The sequence below is a fragment of the Crinia signifera genome, chromosome 9, assembly GCF_055691185.1.
Source record: "Crinia signifera chromosome 9, ASM5569118v1, whole genome shotgun sequence".
In the NCBI taxonomy this organism is placed as follows: domain Eukaryota; kingdom Metazoa; phylum Chordata; class Amphibia; order Anura; family Myobatrachidae; genus Crinia; species Crinia signifera.
This window is the reverse complement of record NC_139225.1, coordinates 131,545,805-131,567,997: the sequence shown is the minus strand read 5'-3', so window position 1 is coordinate 131,567,997 and position 22,193 is coordinate 131,545,805. Positions and strand designations below refer to the sequence as shown.

Here is a 22,193-nt window from a genome sequence, read left to right as displayed (position 1 = left end):
TTGCTAGAAATCTGTCATACAATAAGCCACTTGAAACTCGGACCAATACCGTATTCTTGAATACATTAATAACTATTTATATCTTCACAGTTGGGAAATGGCCTTTCTTTTACTAGTGCTGCTATTGTGATAGTTCATTCTTTTTATTTATATTTTTTTATTTAATTCCTAAATATCTCTATGTTGATTTTATAGAATACACTGTCCGTGTGAGTCAGATTTGTTTTGTATGTTTTGAGTTGTACTAAGCTAATAAATCTTCAGTGAGTGACAGCGCTCCTGATACTTTTTGATTCTGTTTGGCCATACTGGATACTTGTCAAAGTGGATGAGTTTCCTGCAGCCTCCCCGCTGCCGGGCACTTACCGTGCAAAGTGGTTAATGTAGGATGCTTGTTGATGCGATTCATACTGAATTCCATGAATGCAGCCCTGTCCCCAATTTACTATGTATAACACACCCCACACTACCCACTTAACACCCCTGCCCCATTTCTGGGCTGCTCGAGGGGGCAGACGCAAAGTCAGCAGGAATGAAGCATAAGTAATATACAGTAAAGGTTAAATTAAACTCGAAAAATGTAAGATTAGAAAATAACTCCAGACACGTACTCTTGTAAGTGAAGGTCAATCCGACTAAACTAACTGGTAGCAATGCTTTATCCCTTGCGAGCAAAAACAATTGGGGGCGGGTGCTGATATCATGCCAGGTCAGCTGGGCGGGAAGATACCCAATCCTTCCTGCCTGCACTACTGGTAGGCACAGTGGACAGGTGACACTCTCAGGCGTGCAGGCAGGGGAGGTTTCCGAGTATCTAGAAACTCCCACTGGTTGCTGATGGTCGGATGTATCATGTAGTGGTGGTGGTGTGATTTTTTTTTAAAGCCTAATGCCAGACAGAGCTAAGCGGCACCGGCACTGTCTGTGACTCCCTTCCTGGCTTCAGCTGCAGTCTCGGTAAGGGTGACATGCAGCCGATGGCAGAGCATCTTCTCTCAGGCTGATCTCACACGTGTACAGCCTGAGAGTAGGGAAGCAGCAGTGCCGTGTTCTTTCCACTAATGACACATGCTGTGAGGTGAGTGGTTATAGATATAGAGTGATTATAGTTCTACAAGGGATCGCACTATAGGGATCGTAGTATAGTTCTACATGTTTGGATCGCACAGCACACTGTGGGGGAGGGTGGGGAGTTGTATGTGCCTGCGATTTCTGCATAAAACTGAGTGTGGGACATACCTGTCTACTTTTGAAATCTCCTCTCTGGGAGAAGTCCGGAGAGGAGTGAAAGGGGGGCTGGAGAGGCTCCGTTTTTAGGGCGGGGCGAGGCTGATGGGTACTTGTTTAGTTTCACGGCGGCAGTATGGAGTTAATAGAGTTAATAGAGTTAATTTTAGATAGCGTGGCGAGCGCGCAGCGTGGGCGAGTGAAGCGAGCCCCGCAAGGGGACTCAGACGCACGGCCGCTGCCGCCGTGAAACTAAACAAGTACTGACTGATGTCACTAATCCCCGCCCCGACGACCAGCAGCTGCATTAATTTGTGGGTCTGTGGATGGGGGAGGGGCTAAATTATGCCAAATGACGCAAGTCGCGTCATTTTGCTCTGCCCCCTCCCTGCGGACCAGCAAAATTCAGAAATTTATACTGCGGGGAAGGGGGGATGCAGGGGCTGGGAGGGGGACCTGATTTGCGGGACCCTCCCGGCCATTCCGGGAGGGTAGGCAAGTATGGTGTGGGGGTGGAGGGGGGGGGGGGGTATTCCACTGAAATGTCCACCTGGAGGTGCTCTTTTGTCTATGGGGGGGGGGGGGGGTTGCTCTTCTGTCTATGGGGGGGAGTTGCTCTTCTGTCTATGGGGCGGGAGGTGCTCTTCTGCCTATCTACAAGGGGCTGTGCTGACTATCTACAGGGGGCTGATCTGTCTATAGGGGGGCTGTGCTGACTGTCTATGAAGAGCTGTGCTGTCTATGGTGGGCTATGCTGATTATCTATGGAGGTGCTGTACTAGCTATGGGGGGCTGTTCTGTCTATGAGTGGGACTGTGTGCTGACTATAGGGGTTCTGTTCTATCTATGGGGCTGTGCTTACTATCTATGGGGTCTGCCCTGTCAATGGGGGCTATACTATCTATGGGAGGCTGTGCTGTCTATCTATGGGGGAGCTGTTCTGACTATGAGGGGGGGGGGCTGTTCTGTCTATATGGGACTATGCTGACTATGGGCAGCTGTGCTGCGTTTCTTTGGGTGGCTGTGCTGACTATGCAAGGGCTATGCTGTCTATGGGGGGCTGTGCTCGCTATCTATGGGGCTGTGCTATCTATGAGTGGCAGTGCTGTCTATCTATGAGGTCATTCTGTGCTGGCTATCTATTGGGGGGCAGTTTTTACTGGTTCTATAACCAATTATTTGGAAACTCCCCTTTCAAAAACGGGTGTGGTATAGGGGTCCGACAGTTGGGATCCCGACGTCGGGATTCCGACTGGCCGGACCCAGACAGCATGGCGAGCGCAACAAAGCCCCTTGCGGGCACGGTGACTCGGTACACAAGCCACCAATTCTATTCTCCCTCTATGGGGGTCGTGGACTCCCACGAGGGAAAATAGCCGACGGCCGTCGGGAACCCGGTTGTTGGTGTTTTGACAGTCGGGATCCCAACGTTGGGTGAATGCCTGTCGGGACCCCGTCCGGCACCCTCAAAAACCTGGGTTTGCCACTAACTCTCCAGAGAGCCATCTTACTGCAGCAGAATCCCATCCAGAATTTGGAGCTGAAAGCAGAGGCCATGCCCCTGGTACCCACGCCACTTCATGGACCTGGAATACATTCTTAGCAGGCCATAGCAACAGCAACAGAGATTCTGTACAGCCCAGCAATCCTCTCTGGAGCTCTTTGCCAGACTCAGATGGCCAGTAACAGTTCCAGCAGTGCAAGCATCTAGCACTATGTTGGATTGGAATGATTTCAATCCACCCAGGACATAATATAACAATCAGCCATATGATGCCATTGTATCTGCTACTCTGGATCCTAAAAACATCAGCAAAGTGGGACAGGATGAGTGAAGAATACCTGTGATTGGGGGATATAGTGAAAAAAAATAGAAAAAATGAGGCTAAGGAAAGAGAGAAACATTGATAAGGGGATGCACTAATGCCTGGTACACACCAGGACGACTAGGGCCCGATCCCCTCAATCTAGATTCAATTCCAACCAATTGGATGTAGATTGTAGGTAGATTGGGCCCTTTTTTTCCCTGTTCTGGTCCGATCCCGATCCGATGCGCGGCCCCGCCAGGTAGGATCTTAAGAACGACCATACAGCCGGGTGCGGGTCGCAATCGAATCGGAACCGCTCATGGTGCACATCGTGAGCGGGTCGTGCCCCCCCCGCGTCACCGCGAGCGGGTCGGACGAGACACTAACAACCCCCTCATGATGTGCATCATGAGCGGGTCGTCGTGGTGTGTACCCTACATAAGCTTCAAAAGTGATAAAATGGAGGGTGATAAACCACCAGCCATGCAGCTCCTGCCTGACATTTTTCAAACACAGTCTGTGACATGGCAGGTAGAAGCTGATTGGCTGGCTGTTTATCACTCTCCATTTTATCACTTTTGAAGCTTAGTACATCTGGCCCTGAATATGATAAAAAAAACAAACAGAAAGATCAGAAGAAATACAAACCAATCACTTGCCTGTAGCAGCACACACTTGAGTGGATAGTTCACTGAAAATAAGTAGATCCCTGCTTGGATATAATATAAGACGTATAAACCCTCATGTCTAAACCTGCCTATACTTCAAGCAGAAAAAAACGAAACCAAATTAACTCTTGTGCCCTGACAGTCCTGCATGAATAGCTCAATCTCTCCTTAGCCTAGCACACTGGTTCCAAAACTGTGTGCCTAGGCACCCTGGTGTGCCTCAGGACACTTGTAGGGGTGCCTTGGGTTGGCGGACCAGGATCAATTCATATTATTTGTTGTCAATGTACCAGGCAAAACCATTGCTTGTGGCTGCCAATCATAATATATGAGGACAAACAGAAGCAAATCCTGTCCCTCACCAGATAACTGTGACATATAAACACAATGCACCTAATTTAATTTTTTTTTCTGAATTTCTTGATAAGAAGCATTTGGCCTAGGGGTGCCTTGAAAATATTTTGATGCTCTAGGGCGCCGTGATTCAAAAAAGATTGGGAACCCCTGGCCTAGCAGCATAAGGTCTGTTGTTCATCAGATCAAATATTTTTGCTAATTTATTTCCATTTTGATTTTAAAAAAACCTTTTGTACAACAACATAAATATTTAAAATCAGTGATGATATATATCCACCAGTATGCACTATTTAAATAAACCTCTTGCTGACAATATATTTAAGGATAAAATATTGGAAGACATCAAATGGGAAGCAGATTACTTATTTGCAACATGCACTGTCAAGGCATTATACACCTGCATAGATCATACAGAAGGGTGTAATACTGCCAGAATAATACTGGATTAGATGACAGATTACAACCAGTACAGATCAACTTTTTTGTAGAGGGGATATGATTTATATTGATTTACATTTTGTTTTGGTTCAGAGAAACATTCTATATACAAAACAATGAGACAGCCATGGGCGCAAAATGTGCCCCTTCATATGCGTATATATTTCTTGCACAGTGGGAGAAAATTCGAATTTAGCCAAACATTAATTACAGTGCAAACCTTGTATTATGGACACGTTATCTTGACATAGTAATCATCTGGTAGAAAGCAAAAGATATATATATAAAAAAAAAACAAATCTCTGTAATTAACTATAAGTAGGAAAAATCTATAGTTTACCAGTGAATTCAGCCGACATACAATCAACTTTCTAGAACTGACAGTCTACACTCAGGAGAAATACAAATAAACTAAAACTTTTATTAAACAGTTGATTGTAACCAGTGGCGGTTTGTATCTATGGGCTGCAGGGCTGTAGCCCCCCAGGTAAAATCTGCCACTGTTCCCTGACTAAGTGAAGCCAGATGCAGTCTGTGGGCAGTATTCAATGCCGCTGATTCACCGCTTATTACGGTGAATTTGTGCTATTTTCATACTCCATGGCATATCTTTTGACTGAAAAAGTGATTTGCCCTATTTAATGCTCAAACTTCGCCGACGGCGGACAGAGAATGACGGCCAATTCGACGTCTGTTAGTCGCCGCAAATCGCTGCTGTTTTCCAATGGAATTTTCACTGTGATTCGCCCTGATTTGTCGTGAGTGTATTCAATGCTAGAATGGCGAATTGCTTTCAGCGTGATTTTCGCTGTGCTTCACCGTGTAGCAATCGCCATCCTTTTAAGGTGAACTTTCCTTTTGAAAGTCCAACCTGCCAGTCACCCATGGCAGTCCCATTGAGAGGTGCTGCCTCCCTTCAGGATGCCTCTATATGGGCTGCTGAGTGGCAGACCATAAAAACCGGGTTCCGTGCATGCACAGTACGAGGACAATACTGCTCATGCGCTGGACCAGGGACCCTGAATATGTCTCTGGGGGCTGTTGAAAAAGCAGCCCATAGAGGCTGGGGTCCAGCGCATGTGCAGTACCGAAGAAGCTACTGCACATGCGCTGGCCCCGCGACGGGGGCCGGTACCTAGGACATGCGGTGGTAGCTGGAGGGGACCATGAGCACAGTAGCGGCAGTGGGGGAGGGGGCCTGCATCGTAGCTGCCCCACACCTCCGCAGAGGTAAGACAGAGTTTCCACTGATTGTAACAGTTACCTGTAAGCTGCAAGTAATCATCATAAGAGATGGATAGAGAACATTCCTGGGGTACAGCTAAGGCACCTCAAACAGAATTGTTTAAAAAGTATGGACTTCCAAAAGAGCAACCACACTTATATCGGACACTCTCCCTTCTTTAATTTGGCAGTGACACAGGCACAAAATAAAAGGGCTTTATGTAGCTGCTCCTAGTGATTACATTGGAAAATGAGACTGCAGTCTGAGGGATGGTAGAGAGCAGTGATAGGGCATAGAGTGGGTGGCAATGTGGTGTAGGGTGGTGCGGTCCGGTTCTTTTGGGGGGGAGGGGCAATTCACAGCAGCTGCATGACATCACACTGCATGACATCACACGCAGCTGCTGCAAGACAGAAAATGGTGGCTCTGCCTTGCATCACTTCAAAGAAAAAGCCCTGCTTGAGGGCAAAACGTGTTAGAAGCCAGCCATCCAGATTACCAGCCAACTTCTTGCTTGCCAGCAAAATACTGGGCGATTACCATCTGATATATCACTCCATCTTCATCGCCGTGCGTGGAACAGTGCATCCGCCAGCCCCTGTCCATTGTGCAGAGTGGAGAACGCCAGCAGGAGCCGACACAAGCACCCGTGAGTGAAAGTCACGGTGGTGCACTGCAGGACCCTAACATCTCCGGCAGCGTGGGTGAGAGACACGCATACCGGCCACTACATCCAGGTCCGCACTGTCATTCTCCTCAGACGGGACACTCCACCAAGCAAACACCGCACAGGACTCTTACCATCCGGCAGCACAGGTGATGTATGCGCTCACTGTGCTATGATCCATTGCTCCTAAAAAGGACATTGGGGCAGATGTATTAAGCTTTAACAAGAGATAAATGCAACGGTGATAAGGAGAGATAAACGCACAGCCAATCACCTGCTAACTGCCATGTTACAGCCTGTGTTTGAAAAAAGTCAGTAAGGAGCTGATTGGCTGGACGTTTATCTCTCCTCATCACCCTTGTATTTATCTCTTGTTAAGGCTTAATACATCTGCCCCATTGTTACTACCAGCATTCTACTAAAATATCCCCAGTATGGTCTGACACTAAACCCAGTCGACACAGTGTCAACATATGCAAGATTGTCAGTTTTTATCATTACCTTTTTTTTTTTTATCCAGAGCTAAACATTTAGCTTGTTTTTATGTGCACATTGGTATTATAGCATATGCTAATATACACGTTTAATTTTTTAGGTGGCCACCCTATAAATAGCTATATTTATGTATACTTTGTATGTTAATTAAATTGTTTTTTGATACATCAGTTTGAAGCAGTCTCCAGTCTTTTGCTATAAATGTGATCCCCTCCATGGTGCATTGGAATTTATTGTATATATTAGCGCAATCTTCCTATTTTTCCTTTTGGATAATATACATTTTGCTGTACAAGTTTGTGGTCCAGGCCATAGACTTCATACATATTTTGCACTGACACTAGTGCAATTTTTGAAGATTGCTGCTCATTTTTTCATAGAAAAACCCTTTTCCTTATAAGTGTTCATTCATTTTAAAGGGATATTAGCGCCCAAGTCCACCTCCGCTTTTGCGGATGGTAATAAAAGGAAAACAAATGGGAATTACTCCAATACTTCTTTGAGGCAAAGTCACTGGCTTAACTTAAGTTAAGCAGGTCCTTGCTTGCTAAAAGAATTTGGGGTGATTACTATAGGGGAACTGAGGATGAGAGAGGCTTGAGAATAATGATGGATGAAGAAGAAGGTTAGAGTTGATATGCGGAAGAAGAATGTTTATGGTGGCGAGATAATTGGATCCAACGATGATGTCACAGAGAAGACTGTAAATGACTGGAGTGAATCAGGAAGGTACTGTGAAGGTACGATGGGAACCCATTAGACAGGCCCGGAGAAAGCGAACTGGGTATGCTGTGGGCATGCAAGGAATATGAGTCCTAATGGAGATGACAGACAGGTAGAGCAGAGAGTAACAACAGGCACTAGGAAAGTCAGAGGTCTTCCCCAAGAACTGCATGGCTGAAAAGACTCTTTGTACTGACCCAGATCAGCCTAGGCAGATCCCCTAAGTACCCTAAGGGCGGTTGACATTGGCTGACTGGGCAGAGATGCAGGAAAAATTATGACCTGGCCCAATCACTTATTTGCCCACAACCAAGATGGCTTTGCTGGTCTCCCTGCGCCGCCTAGTGCTGTCAATCCCCCTTCTGCATGCCCCGACGTCCCCTGCTACAGCACAGCCCCGCTGAATCCATTGCCCCCCGCTTGCTGCTGGGAACCCATGGGAAACATGACAGCCGGTGATGGGCACGGACGGGTGAGTAGCATGCCCGCCGTGACCCGCCGCGGCTGCATGTGACAGATGAGTATGCAATGCTTGTGAGTGTATGTAATGTGTGCATGAGTGTAAACCCCCAGAGCTGGCCACTGGGAGAACTACATCCCCCAGCATCCCGTATTTATTAACATATTCCACAGCAATTTACATAGAATATTTAAATATTTACATCAATCCCTGCCCCAGTGGAGCTTACAATCTATATTCCCTACAACATGTACACACAAACACACACACACACACACACACACACACAGACATTCTAGGGTTCATTTTGTTGGGAGCCAATTAATCAGTATAGTTTTGGGTTGTGGGAGGAATCTGGAGCACCCGGAAGTAACACACGCAAGCTCGGGGAGAATATACAAACTCTGCACAGTAAGGGTCAAGGTGGGAATTGAACTCATGACCTCAGTGCTGTGCAACAAGAATGGTAATCATTTCATTGTTCCGTGCTGCCCATCCCTTCAATCTCCCAACACCCTGAAGCCTATCAGCAGACCCCACCCATTCCAGAGATGGAAGGGAACTGTGGAGACCACTTGAGACTCCTGAATGTTTTATTATATTTAATTTTTTCAGTGCTGAAAACCCAACAACCATTTTTTTTTCTAAATTAGATACTGCGGATATCAAGGGTGCACATACCCGTGCTAATCCAAAATTTCTCTCTCTCTTTTTCCCTATATACACTGTATATATTATAAATTAAATGGCCAGTGTTATTTAAAGAACTTTTTTAGGTAATAACTTTGATTGTTTTTATTTTTTAATTTATTTAAGATTGTGTTATTTTGCAAACTATTTGGATGATGATACTATAAATGACTAGGATATATCATAACTCAAATCCATGAAGAAGACGGTGATATGACGAAATGCATTGATGACACCTGTAACTAATTCATGCACACAGCCGAATGTTCTAAAGGAAATACTTGTCTCAAAAGCGCTCGGAGCGGACTTACAGTATAACACCTCTGGATGTTGCATGAGTTCAGTATTGTGTCCAGGCATTCAAAGTATGAGCAAATAATGACTTTATTCATTGTCTAATCATTGACCAAAGGTCTCATGTTTTGAGTGCTTTAGACGAAAGGGTATTATTAAAGGAATTGAAGTCCAAACTGTCTCAAATGTTTCAACAATTGAAACTAATATTGCCTGTTTTAAAAGAAGAAGATACAGCTAAATGTGTTAATAATGTCTAAGATGAGTTCAAGCATATATTTACTTTGTCTCTCTGTCTATCATTTATGATTTGTTGGATCCAGATGATAGATCTACAATAAAAACATCAAAACCATATGGGTATCATGCTTTAGGTCCAAAAGGTCAATATGAAACCTGAGGCGAGTGCAGCAATAGCTGAGTGATCTACCTTGCTCAAAGCAGTAGAGTGAAGGGAGTCCGTGAAGGTCTATGTTCCTACTGATGGTGGTCACAGAACATGAAATATACAAGATGGAGCCAAAGCAAACCAAAAAGTTTCAACCTTTCATTTGTAGACCTTTTTAAACCTAACAAAACACAATAATGTTCCTAATCCACCAATGTGTCTCACGAGATATGTGTGATGTATTTAAACACACAGTCTCCCGACCCACAAAGGGAAACAGAGAAGGAGTCACTAGATCGGGCGCACAAATAACAATAAGAACAGGTGTCAATTATTTATAGTGTCAATTGCAGCTCCCAATTGAGGACCTCTGTGTCTCTCAACATAGACCAAAATTTATACAGATTTAAACAATATCTTGTTTAAGAGAGCGCACATGACACTAATAAATTTCAAACAGGTTTGTTCATTTATTAATATACACAATCAATAATAAAATACCATAAAATGACTAGACAGAATTAGCCGTTTAACCATTTAATCCCCCCCACGGCTAATTCTGTCTAGTCATTTTATGGTATTTTATTATTGATTGTGTATATTAATAAATTAACAAATCTGTTTGAAATTTATTAGTGTCATGTGCGCTCTCTTAAACAAGATATTGTTTAAATCTGTATAAACTTTTTAAACCTGTTACCTAATTCATGTTGACAATATGGTTTTGACGTACTGACTTACTGTCTATACAATGTAGATCTTCTATACCACACCTGGTGTTGTCTGTATGTTTTCTCTCTATGGACGGAATGTAATGACACCTGAGTTAGGAATTATTTTTAAAGGGGCAATTACTTACAAGGCAAAAACGATGCCTTGTAAGTGATTGTCCCTTTAAAAAAGTCAGAGTACCTGGCCTCGGGCAACATTTAGATCCCGCATATATCTGAATATAAAACATTTTTAGTATTTACTGTGTTACAAAATAATCTTTGTTGTGTCTATTGTACATTATTTAACTATTGTGAATATTGCACTACTAGAAAGAAGGAAGATTATAGCAGCTCTTTGAATTATTATTTCTTGAACTGCTTGGATATTGTTCCACACCTACAAGTTCTCTCTTATATTGGTGAGGTTGACTGAACATGCTGTGTCTTGGCAGACTGTCAGTCGCACAGAGAACACACGCCAGTGGGAACTAACTCAGGATGGATCTACAACAAGATCTGACACTGCTACTGATTTTATGTGCCTCTTGCCTCATCTTGTATCTAAGTTTGAAGAGACGATGGAGCTGTCCGAACCTTCCTCCTGGACCAACGCCACTTCCACTGCTAGGAAATGTCTTAGAGATAGGATTGGGAGGTTTAGTGGACTCTCTGATGAAAGTAAGTTCTCTCTTAATTAATATTTTCTAATGTTTTGTAATATTACTCTATTGTAATATTAGATCACTTTTGCTAATTATTTCAGTCTTGTATTGCAAATGCAGAACTGAGTACAAGGTAAGGCAACATGATAGATGCTTGTAGGACAGAATGACTTGCCTACCACGATACTTTAAAGTACAAGCCTGGAGGAAGCTAGATGAGACACTCAGAAGTCACTCGTGATATCATTCGCTGTTTGTCATAACATGTGCCCACTATGGGGGTTATTCTATTTTAATCGTTCCCCTGCGCGTTCGCATGGGGGAGCGATTGTTCGCAACTGCACATGCTCATAGGTTTTTATGCGCATGTGCAGCCACTGTGTGCGAGCGCTCACTGCTCGCACACAGAGGTCCAGGCATGGAATGTAGGGTGGCGGGCCGGGGAATGTGCCTATGGGAACACCCAGTGTTTCATGGGTTTGCCCATGAGAACGTTGGGCATTCCCATGGTAAGTCCCCAATGATGCGGGTACGGGGGGTGGGCAGCTGACGTCAGCGGATGTTAGCTGCAAACCTGCTTCCCGCACAGGGCGCTCCCAGATCAGAGACAACATAGAGGTGTCTCGGATCTGTGAGTGCTGAAGAAATCATTTGATGGTCGACGATTGATTTCTCCCCGGCACCCAAGGCTGTGAATGGATGATTATGCAAATCATCCATTTGCATGCCTGTGGGAAGGGCCGCCAGCAGGGGGGTGTTCTGGGGACAGCTGTCCCAGGCCCTGGCTTCTGGAAGGAGCCGGGCTGCTCATTTTGCCCACCACAACCCCCCCACCGACTGCCTCCACTGTGCTGGCTGCTTCTTTAATGCAGGAAGCCGACGACCAATTAAAATGCTACACCGGCTTTTGAGCCAATCAGAGCTTGTGTACCATTAGCCAATCAGAGCAGCTGCCGGTACACAAGCTCTTATTGGCTCACCAGCCGGTGCTGCATTGAAGAAGCCTGTGCTTCGGGACCTGCAGCAGGATTCGTGCGGTAAGTAAAGGGAGGGGGGATGAGGGGTGGAGAGATGGGGAAGGAGATGAGGGGGTAGGAGGCCCCAGAGTGGAAATCAGTCCCAGGCCCCAAAATTCCTAGTGGGGTTTCAGGGGGGATGGGATGTGTGTGTGTGTGTGTGTGTGTGTGTGGGGGGGGGTGTCTGGGGGACTTACAAAGCTGTGAAATTTGCAGCCTTTGGAGTCAACCAGAATAAGGACCTATGTGTATTTGCAGTTCTGAGTATGGTCATTTGACTTTCATTGATTGCGCAGATGGAGGTGTGGGGTTTGATTGCGCAGATGGAGGTGTGGGGTTTGATGGCCTGCATGTGTTTAATATGCAGTTGTATTTAGTAACATTTGCCGGGCGCATGAAAATAAATTGTGAATCACTACACATATTTAAATAAACAAATCTGTATTACTAAAGAATTTTTAGATTATTCCCAGAGTGCTATACGTGAAAAGTTCCTTTTGGAATAATGTAACTTTTCTTCTCTTTCTTTCTTTCTTTTTCTTCAATAATTCCTCACGGTGTTATATGAAAAAAAGAAATGGACATATGTGTAGGATTGTCTAAAACAAAGCAAATTAGGATGGATGTTTTTCTATAGAGGGTAGGTAAAACATACCACACTCACACCAATGGATATTGACATACAATACCAATACACAATTATCCAGGATGGCAATATCTACTTCATAATCTGCAATGGTCTTTCCCTTTTGTATCATCTATGCGCAGTGGGAGTCTTTGCATGTCCAACCCTTCCTACGGCTGACCTAGCGTACCTGCTGGGAATGAGTTAGCATATGCACCAGCATGAGGGAGGGGGCAGAAGAGAGCAGGGCATAGGCCAGTGGGCAGGGCTTAAAAGGCTTCTTAGTACTCTAGACAAAACTTCAACCTAGTGATTGCCTCCCCTAAACACATGATAAGAAATCCTGACATAAATTAATATACAGTATGTTATCATTGTCATCCTTGCTGGCGGGTCGCCAGAACGTACGCGCTGGCGACCCGCCAGCAGCCACGCCAGCGAGGAGACTGAGACGCGCGTGCGTCTCACGCGCACGCGCGTCTCAGTCTCCGTCGCTAGCGCGACGGAAACCCTGTCCGTCTCCGCCTCAGGGAGACGGACAGGGTTAGGGGGGGTTAGGGGGGGGTACGGGCAGGTGGCGGGGACCCCGGGTTACCGCCGGCAAGCCGGCGGGGACCCGGGGAACGGATGGAAGCGCCGCCGGAAGGGGACGCGCCAGCGCCATCCCCTGCAAAGATGGGACCTGACCCATCTGTACTGGGGCAATTTACTTAGATGGGTATTCTATTTTAAATGGCATGTTGCTATGGGTTGCCACTCAGAATCTACTTCTTATTTAATTAGCAACTTCTAGAAGATAATACAATAACAATACGTATTGCAGCTGAGAACAATAGAATAGCCATGGCTAGCCATGGGTAAAGGAGCAAAGATGAAACTTGCTCCTACTGTAGTATCTGATTGGTTTCCCATAGCAACATCCCATCTGAAATATAACTCACATATTTGTAAATTTCCCCACGGAGTCATTCCAACTCACCGTCAATATTATCCATGCTGTGATGTCTGGAGAATAAAGGGAAAGGAAAGAGGAATTTTATTGCCTCTGTTGCCGTATCCGGGAAACAGACCTCTCCATTTTACTATTTACAGGAAGCATTTTTTTTTTAAAGTGGGTTTATCTTCTTTAGACAGTTGATCATGATTGTTTGCTATTAAAATACATTTTGAAGGAACTGGAAATTCCATTGAACATATTAACCTTCTATTCCAAAAACTAATATTTTATCTCATTTAGCTCAGTGAGAAATATGGTGATGTGTTTACCATCTATCTGGGGTCCCGTCGAGTCGTGGTGGTCACTGGATACAACCTAGTAAAAGAAGTCTATTTAGACAAAGGAGATGACTATCTGAATCGGGGGGAAATGCCGGCCTGGAAACCGTTCTACAAGGATTATGGTCAGTAACTAATCTCTCTTTATTATGGCATCTTTTTCCATATTGTGATGTGTGCAAGAATAAAACTTGCCAGTTACAGTTACTATAACTGTTAAAGAGCTATTTTCTTACAGGATTTAAATGATAGTTGCCTAACCCCCTTCATTCTGCAGGACACTGTTTGGTACAAGAGAGAAAAAAGGGACTGCTTTCTGGGGAGCGCACTGAAAAAATGGAATCATAAAATATAACCTTTATTATATTATCGTTAATATTCCCAAATTTGCTCAATTTCCCAGCACTTTACAAAGTACAGTAGTTCTTGCTAACTGCTTTGGGGCTCATCTACATTTGTATATAAGTAATTTAAAAAGATTCCTCTCAGATGTAGCAGTACACACCCACGCTTCTAGGTGCCACATTCACAATCTCTCCATAAATGGAACTAGACACGCCCTTTAAGTGGAGCATGACACACTCCCTCAATGGGGCGCCTTGCAAAATTCTACTACCAACTATAATCTCCCTGAAACTAGTTTTCAAAAGTAGGCAAGTATGATTTAAATATTAGGGCCTGATTAAGAAGGGTGGGGTGGGGTGGGAGGGGGGCTGCTGCTGCTTAGACTGCATACAGCTCAGTTCAAAGCAGCTCAAGAGACTGGCCTCATCAGTATCACATGACTCCCGTGCCGCTAATGAAGGACTAGGAAACTGCCCTGTGAAAGAGCACAGACCCAGATGCTATCATGGGAGAATTGCTTTACCCAAACTTCAGATCTCTCTGTTGAGTCATCTAGTAACAGCAACAGGGTAAAGCAAATGAATCACTCTCTATGTGCCTACACTGCTGCTGTCTCTTACCTTCTAATAAAGAAAGAAACAACAGCAGTGTAGGCACATAGGGAGCGATTAAACTGCTTTACCATGCTTCTTTCACTAGAATGCCCAACAGAGAAACTTGACATTTGGGTGGCCAAAACAAAATTTTAGAAGAGTTTAGCCATGCAAAGCGGGGTGTGCAACCAATGAGTGAGGAACAATTGCATTGCTCTGATGGACACATTTGGAAATCCACAAAACAACTGAATTCCCTCAAAGAATCAGATGCACCTTTTCAGTGATCTGTACCTAAGCATGTATAACCTTAAATCTGGACTTCATTGGTGGAGATTGGGAAACTCTGACCTCAAGGTTTCCTAGAATTTGGTAGATGTCACAGCAAACATATCTTGCATGGTGGGTATGCAGGGGTGTGGTATAGGGTACCGACAGTCGGGATCCCTACAGTCATTAGCCCAACGTCGGGATCCTGACTGCCTGGACTCAGACAGCATGGTGAGTGCAACAAAGCCCCTTGTGGGCATGGTGGCTCGCTACACTTGCCACCTATTCTTTTATCTCTCTCTCTCTGGGGGTCATGGACCCCCACGAGGGAGAATAGCTGGTGACCGTCTGGAACCTTCTGTCGGAGTTTTGACAGTCGGGATCCCGACTAAATGGCTGAAGGGATCCCGACTGTCGGGGGCATGTCCAGCACCGGGTATGCAGAGCCTTCATCAAAACGTCTAGGTCTACAGGCACACAACCTAGACTGCCTAATAAGAGATAATACAGTTAAGCAAGAGAGCATGGCATGGAAAAACACTGACTGAGGGAGCAAACACTTGGCAGGAGTCCTGACTCTGAGTCAGACAAGTGTGTAGTAATTAGAAATCTGGAGAAACCGGAAAGATCTAGTGTGCAACTTACAGTACAACAAAGAATCTACAGTACAACCATGCATATAATGAGTAGTTTATATTTCACTAAAATGTAAAGTTATTCCAACACAAGGTCCAAATTAAAACCAGTGATGCCAGAGTTAAAAAGTAGAATGTTTAAAGACAAGAATAATGCGTTTAACATTGTACCAGGTACATAATACAGTATAATGTGGGAAAGATTTTGAGTATTTCTCCCCTTTTCCAGTTTGTACCATAAATTGGGTCTTCTTTTCTTTTTGTGTTGAGTTACATATCTTTTAGATACCTATTTACTATATTGCTTCCCTGACGTATATTTTTTCTACTTCCTTCAGTTCAGGAATACATTTGTAATGGTTTAGATTTTGGGGTGCATACCGTAACTTGCCATAAAATATAATTGCACTGAAACTAGTAACACCTATGGGTCCTAATGAGTCACTAGATGTGAACATTGTAATTTAAGCCAATTTACAAATGCAGTTTTAACGAGTGATATTCTTGTTATCACTCATTGTAAATGTTAAACAATGCTCCAGCCAATTAGCTCCTGTCATTTTTCAAACACATGGCAGTTACTGAAGGTGTTGATTTGTTGGAACACCTTTTATCATTCACCTTTTATCCTCACTTTGTCTTTTCCTGTGGTAGATATGCAGACATATCATAAACTTTTTCAGCTATGACAGGGGCGGATTGGGGACTAAAAGTGGCCCTGGAAAATTTCTGGAAGTGGCCTCATGTCAGCGGCAACAAATCAATAATTGCCACTCATACATACATTCATACACCCGGTCCCTGCCGCTCTCATACATACATACATACATACTGCCGCTCTCATACATACATACATACATACATACATCCTGCCACTCTCATGCATACATACACCCTGCTGCTCTCATACATACTTACATACACCCTGATGCTCTCATACATACATACACCCGGTCCCTTCCGCTCTCATACATACATACATACATCCATGGTCCCTGCCGCTCTCATACATACATACACCCTGCCGCTCTCATACATACATACACCCTGCCGCTCTCATACATACATACACCCTGCCGCTCTCATACATACATACACTGGTCCCTTTCACTCTCATACATACATACATGGTCCCTGCCGCTCTCATACATAAATACGCCCTGCCGCTCTCATACATACATATATAGACCCTGCCGCTCTCATACATACATACACTGGTCCCTTTCGCTCTCATACATACATACATGGTCCCTGCCGCTCTCATACATACATACATGGTCCCTGCCGCTCTCATACATAAATACGCCCTGCCGCTCTCATACATACATATATAGACCCTGCCGCTCTCATACATACATACATGGTCCCTGCCGCTCTCATACATACATACATGGTCCCTGCCGCTCTCATACATAAATACGCCCTGCCGCTCTCATACATACATATATAGACCCTGCCGCTCTCATACATACATACACTGGTCCCTTTCGCTCTCATACATACATACATGGTCCCTGCCGCTCTCATATACACATACATACATACATACACCCTGCCGCGTTAATACATACATACGCCCTGCCGCTCTCATACATACATACAACCTGCCGCTCTCATACATACATACATACACCCTGCCGCTCTCATACATACATACAACCTGCCGCTCTCATACATACATACATACACCCTGCCGCTCTCATACATACATACATACAACCTGCCGCTCTCATACATACATACATGGTCCCTGCCGCTCTCATATACACATACATACATACATACACCCTGCCGCGCTAATACATACATACGCCCTGCCGCTCTCATACATACATATATAGACCCTGCCGCTTTCATACATTCATACACCCTGCCAGTCATACCACCACTTTTATACATACACTCATATATACATACATACAAGCACCCACCTCCACTCTCATCCATGTATATGGAAACATACACTGCCTCTCATTTATCCATCCAATCATATATACTTCGACACACCTCCTCCAGCTCCATTCATATATACAACAACCCCCCCCCCCTCCCCAACAAAACAACAAAATGCCAGTGCAGCACCATACACAATTACAAACACCAATTCCGCCCATTACAAACTTAGTGCGGGTTCATATGAATATAGTAATTCCCCACCCCACATTCACAGTCACACTGACACCACCTTCCCCGGGTGGTGACTTCAATCAGCAATCAGCCACTACTTCGGGGTGGGCCTCAGTTTGCAGAAATGGCTCATTACCTCCCTGCTAATGGCACTGCTTCTGCTTCTTACGATGAGGCACTGCTTCCCAATCCTGTATGCTCCCGGCTCCATAGCTCCATAGTCCTGCGGCACATCTGTGGTCTTGCTGTAGGGGGCGGGGGCTACAGTGGCACCTGCACAGTGCACACAGGAACCTGCGTGTGACAGCAGGTTGCCCTCATTTGCTGATTCGCGGGCCACCTGAAACGGCCGGAGCCAGGGGCGGCCCAAACAACTGAAAATGGAACTGGGGTCTGCTTCTACTGGAAGCAGCCCCGCCTCCTCCGCCTGCTGTTCTCTCTCCAACAGTGCTGCGGTCCACTGCCCTGCCTCCTCGAGTCCTCTCCAGGACTATGCTGTGTAAAATAAAATCAATGTATAAAAAAAATATAAGGACTGTTTGTTGGCAATTCGGCGCTCCCAGTGTGAACAGTAAAATTATGCCGCCCCCCAAATTAAAAACATAGCAATTTATGAAGACCCTATGGAGTGCCCATTCCAAAAAGGGTGTGTAGCAATGCTTATTAGACAATATGCCACACACTGTAATGCACATTACAGAATATGCCACACACTGTAATGTCTATTAAAGTACATATTATACCACACACGATAATGACCCTTACACATTATGTCCATTGTCATAATGCCTATTACACATTTTACCACATGCTGTAATGTCCATAACCCATTATGCCACATACAGTTATGCCAAATACACATTATGCAACAACATAATTCCAATTACACATTATGCCACACACCGTAATACCCAGGGGCGGATCCTGAACAAAGTGAAAGGGGGGGGGGGGGGGGTCACCATGACAGTGGGAGAGGTTATTTGTGTGAGCTCCTGGAACAGTGGCCATGGCCTCACAATGGTGTTGTCTCAAAGGGAATGATGTAGAGAGGCAGTGCACAGTGAAAAGGTAACAGCGAGAGGCAAAGAGTGATGTCTGAAAGAGGCAGAGACCAACAGGAGAGAGAGGTAGTGACAGTCACACCGGGGAGAGGTAGAGGGTGATGTAGTGGAGAAAAGGCAGGGATAGTGGGAGATAGAGGGGCAGTGATTAACAGGGAGGGACAAAGGGTGACAGTGAGAAGCATTGGGTGACCTCAGGGAGACCATAAAAGAGGTAGTAAGTGGGTGATGCCAGGAGAAGGCAATGTGTGACAGAGGATGGCAGGTAGAGACATTGGATGACATGAGAGGTGACAGAAAGAGATAGTGGGGAAGGAGGAGGGGGATAGAGGAGAAGGCGGGGAGGGAGAGAGGTGGAGAGAAAGGAGGGGGATAGAGAGAGTGGGGTAGAGGGAAATGGAGAGGGAGAGACAAAGGAAGAGAGGATTAGAGTTAGGAATCGATAGAGGCTAAGGAGGGAGAGAGAGAAAAGGGGGGAGTAGGAATGGGAGAGAGGAAGAGAGAGAGATGAAGAGGGAGAGAGGAAGAGTGAGATAAGGGGAAGAGAGAGAAATGGAGAGGAGGGAGAGATCAGGGGTAAAGGAAGGGAGAGAAAGGAAAAGAGACAGATGTGGATAGAGAGAGAGAGAGAGAGAAGGAGAGACGGAGAAAGAAAGATGGAGTGATGTAACATTGATGCAAGTGTGGTGTGAAGCAGCTTGTGAGGTAGAGGGCCATACGGCCACATTCTAAGCTGCGCTAGACCTCCAACTTACCTGCGGCTGTAAGCTCCAGGCTGCTGCACGGCTCCCGCTTCTGGTTGCCAGCTGCGAGGGTCAGACCCCCTGCTTCTAGATGTCAGTTTCCGGCTAGCGCAAGGATCATACCACAGCTCCTGGCTCTTGCTTCTGTTGTCAGCTCCAGGCAGCTTCGAGGGTCAGGCTCCTGCCTCTACCTGTCTTCTTCTGGCTCCCGCGAGGTTCAGACTCCAGCTCCCGGCTCTTGTTTCTGGTGTCAGCTCCTGGCTTAAACTAGATTAAAAAAAATAATCACCTAAATGACAGGGGGGGGGACACATGCCTTGGTTCCCCCCCCCCCCTGAATCCGCCACTGGTAACACCCATTACAGAATATACCACACACGTAATGTCCATTTTCCCCATCACCGTTATCCATACATGCTGGGCAAAAATTTCCAGTGTGTATGAACCTCTATCTATCTATCTACCATTGAAAAGGGAATAGGAACACATTGAAATTTGTAAAATATATAAAAAAGGACCAGACTCCCCCCTTGCTTACCACCACCACCACCCGACCCAGAGTAGCGGAGGAACGCATCCTGGATTAAATGTGCAGTTACAGTAGCAGAATTTTTACCTGTGTGCATGCCAGTGCACAGCGGGCTCTCTGCAGCGGCCAGTGACAGAAACCATGGGGCCCCATACACTGTTATCCCTGCCCCCCTCCCCATCAAACATCATCAATTTCTTCCCATGCTGAAACATAAACTGGACACACTCCCTCCCCCTTTGGCCTGCGCTCTATCACACCGACCCTCTCCCTGCGTTCTATCACGCCGAAGCACTCCCTCACCCTGCAGCCGTATTCTCTCTATCACACTGATGCACTCCCTCACCCTGGGACTTGCGCTCTATCACACTGACGCACTCCCACATCCTGATTCTCTCACACTGATGCACTCCCTCACCCTGCGCTATATCACACTGACGCACTCCCTCAGCCTGCGCTATATCACACTGGCGCACTCCCTCACCCTACGCTATATCATACTGGCGCACTCCCTCACCCTGCATTATATCCCACTGGCGCACTTCCTCACCCTGTGCTATATCCCACTGACGCACTCCCTCACCCTGCGTTATATCCCACTGACGCATTTCCTCACCCTGCGCTATATCACACTGACGCACTCCCTCACCCTGCGCTATATCCCACTGACGCACTCCCTCACCCTGCGCTATATCACACTGGCGCACTCCCTCACCCTGCGCTATATCACACTAGCGCACTCCCTCACCCTGCACTATATCCCACTGACGCACTCCCTCACCCTGCGCTATATCCCACTGACGCACTCCCTCACCCTGTAGCCTGCGCTTTATTACCCTGCACGATATCCCACGGCACACTTAATCGCCCCGCGCCTGCACTCTATAACGCTGACGAACCCTGTGGCATGTGTACTATTATGCCGATGAGCTCCCTAACCCTCCGTCTTGACCCACCACAGGATAATTCTGACCCTCCCCCCTAGTGCTTAACCCTCGTACCCTGAGGCCTAACCCTTACCCCCCCCCTCTCACCTAAAACTTACTACCCCTTCCCTGAGCCTAACTCTCTCAGCCTAACCCACCCCCCAAATATACACACATACCATAACCCTTACTCTTACCTTTTAAACATCCACAGAGTCTGGCTGGTTCTGGGCAGGCCTGAGACTGTGGTTAGCACTGCAGCATCTCCTTCCCCTCTTGCTCAAGCAGCAGCAGCAGCCACCAAACTATGTAGCTCCGCCCACCGACCGGGGTCCGTTTAGCTCCGCCCCTCCGGTCCGCGAAGCCACGCCCACCCGCCGGGCAGTTGAGCTAGCACTGTGTAATTTACAGTGCGATTAAGTGGGATGGGGGGCTGTTTTGGGGACCCCCTGTTGCCGGGCCAGGCAGCAGCTGGCTGCCGCTCTCTAATGCACATAGTGCAGAAGGGGGAGCGGTGGCAACAGTGGAAGGGTTGCGGGGCGCCCAGCGCCGGGCAGGGTGGAAGGGGGGGCAGCAGGCACTGGCAGTGAGGGAGGGGAAGCGAGTAGACTCTGGCTGTCTGTGTGGACGCATCGCTCAGTGACCCTCCCCGTCAGAGTCACTGAGGGTCCTCACACAGATAGACAGCTAGATAGAGGTAGAGAGAGAATTACTGTCTGTATCCTATTGGCTGCTGCTGCTGCAGCAGAGCATAAGCCTTGTGGGAGCTCTACCTCCGGCTCTGTGCTGCTGTGGCGCTGGCTCCTCCCCGCCACCGCAGCCGGCGGAGGCATAGTTACGTCACTGCAGGCCACACAGGGACTGGGCTGAGGCTGGCAGTGACGCCGTCTGCCGCTGTGCGGCTGAGCCCAATGACTGAGCCTGCTCAAATTTCGGCCTCACTAGCGTCGGCCTCCCGGGAAAGTTCCCGGTGGCTATAATGGCCAATCCGCCCCTGGCTATGAGAAGGAACATTTTAACTTTATTTATACACTCGTTGTAAGTCTGTCAAAATGATGGCTCAGTCCCTATCTGCTCCTACCTCCAATCTCTGTCTTCACAGCTCCCTCTCTCCATATTCAGAAAGTTTGAAACATATAATTTTGGTTTCACTTTCTGTTCAGGAGTAATTTGGTCCATTAAGTGGCCTCTAGTGTTTACTGGTGGTACTTCGCCTCAAAAAGGTGAGGGGGA

The 22,193-nt window shown here is 46.3% G+C and overlaps 1 protein-coding gene across 2 annotated transcripts in view; it reads left to right on the top strand.

Moving 5' to 3' along the window:
* Positions 1 to 778: 778 nt before the first annotated feature.
* LOC146036048 (cytochrome P450 2G1-like) overlaps positions 779 to 22,193 on the top strand; it is a 66,744-nt gene continuing 45,329 nt past the window's right edge. For both annotated transcript variants that reach the window (XM_083159819.1, XM_083159818.1), the window contains exons 1-3: positions 779 to 1,078; positions 10,606 to 10,831; positions 13,694 to 13,856. In XM_083159819.1, coding sequence (XP_083015945.1) covers positions 10,652 to 10,831; positions 13,694 to 13,856 — 343 coding nt within the window. In that variant the 5' untranslated portion in view covers positions 779 to 1,078; positions 10,606 to 10,651. The remainder of the gene's footprint in view (positions 1,079 to 10,605; positions 10,832 to 13,693; positions 13,857 to 22,193) is intronic.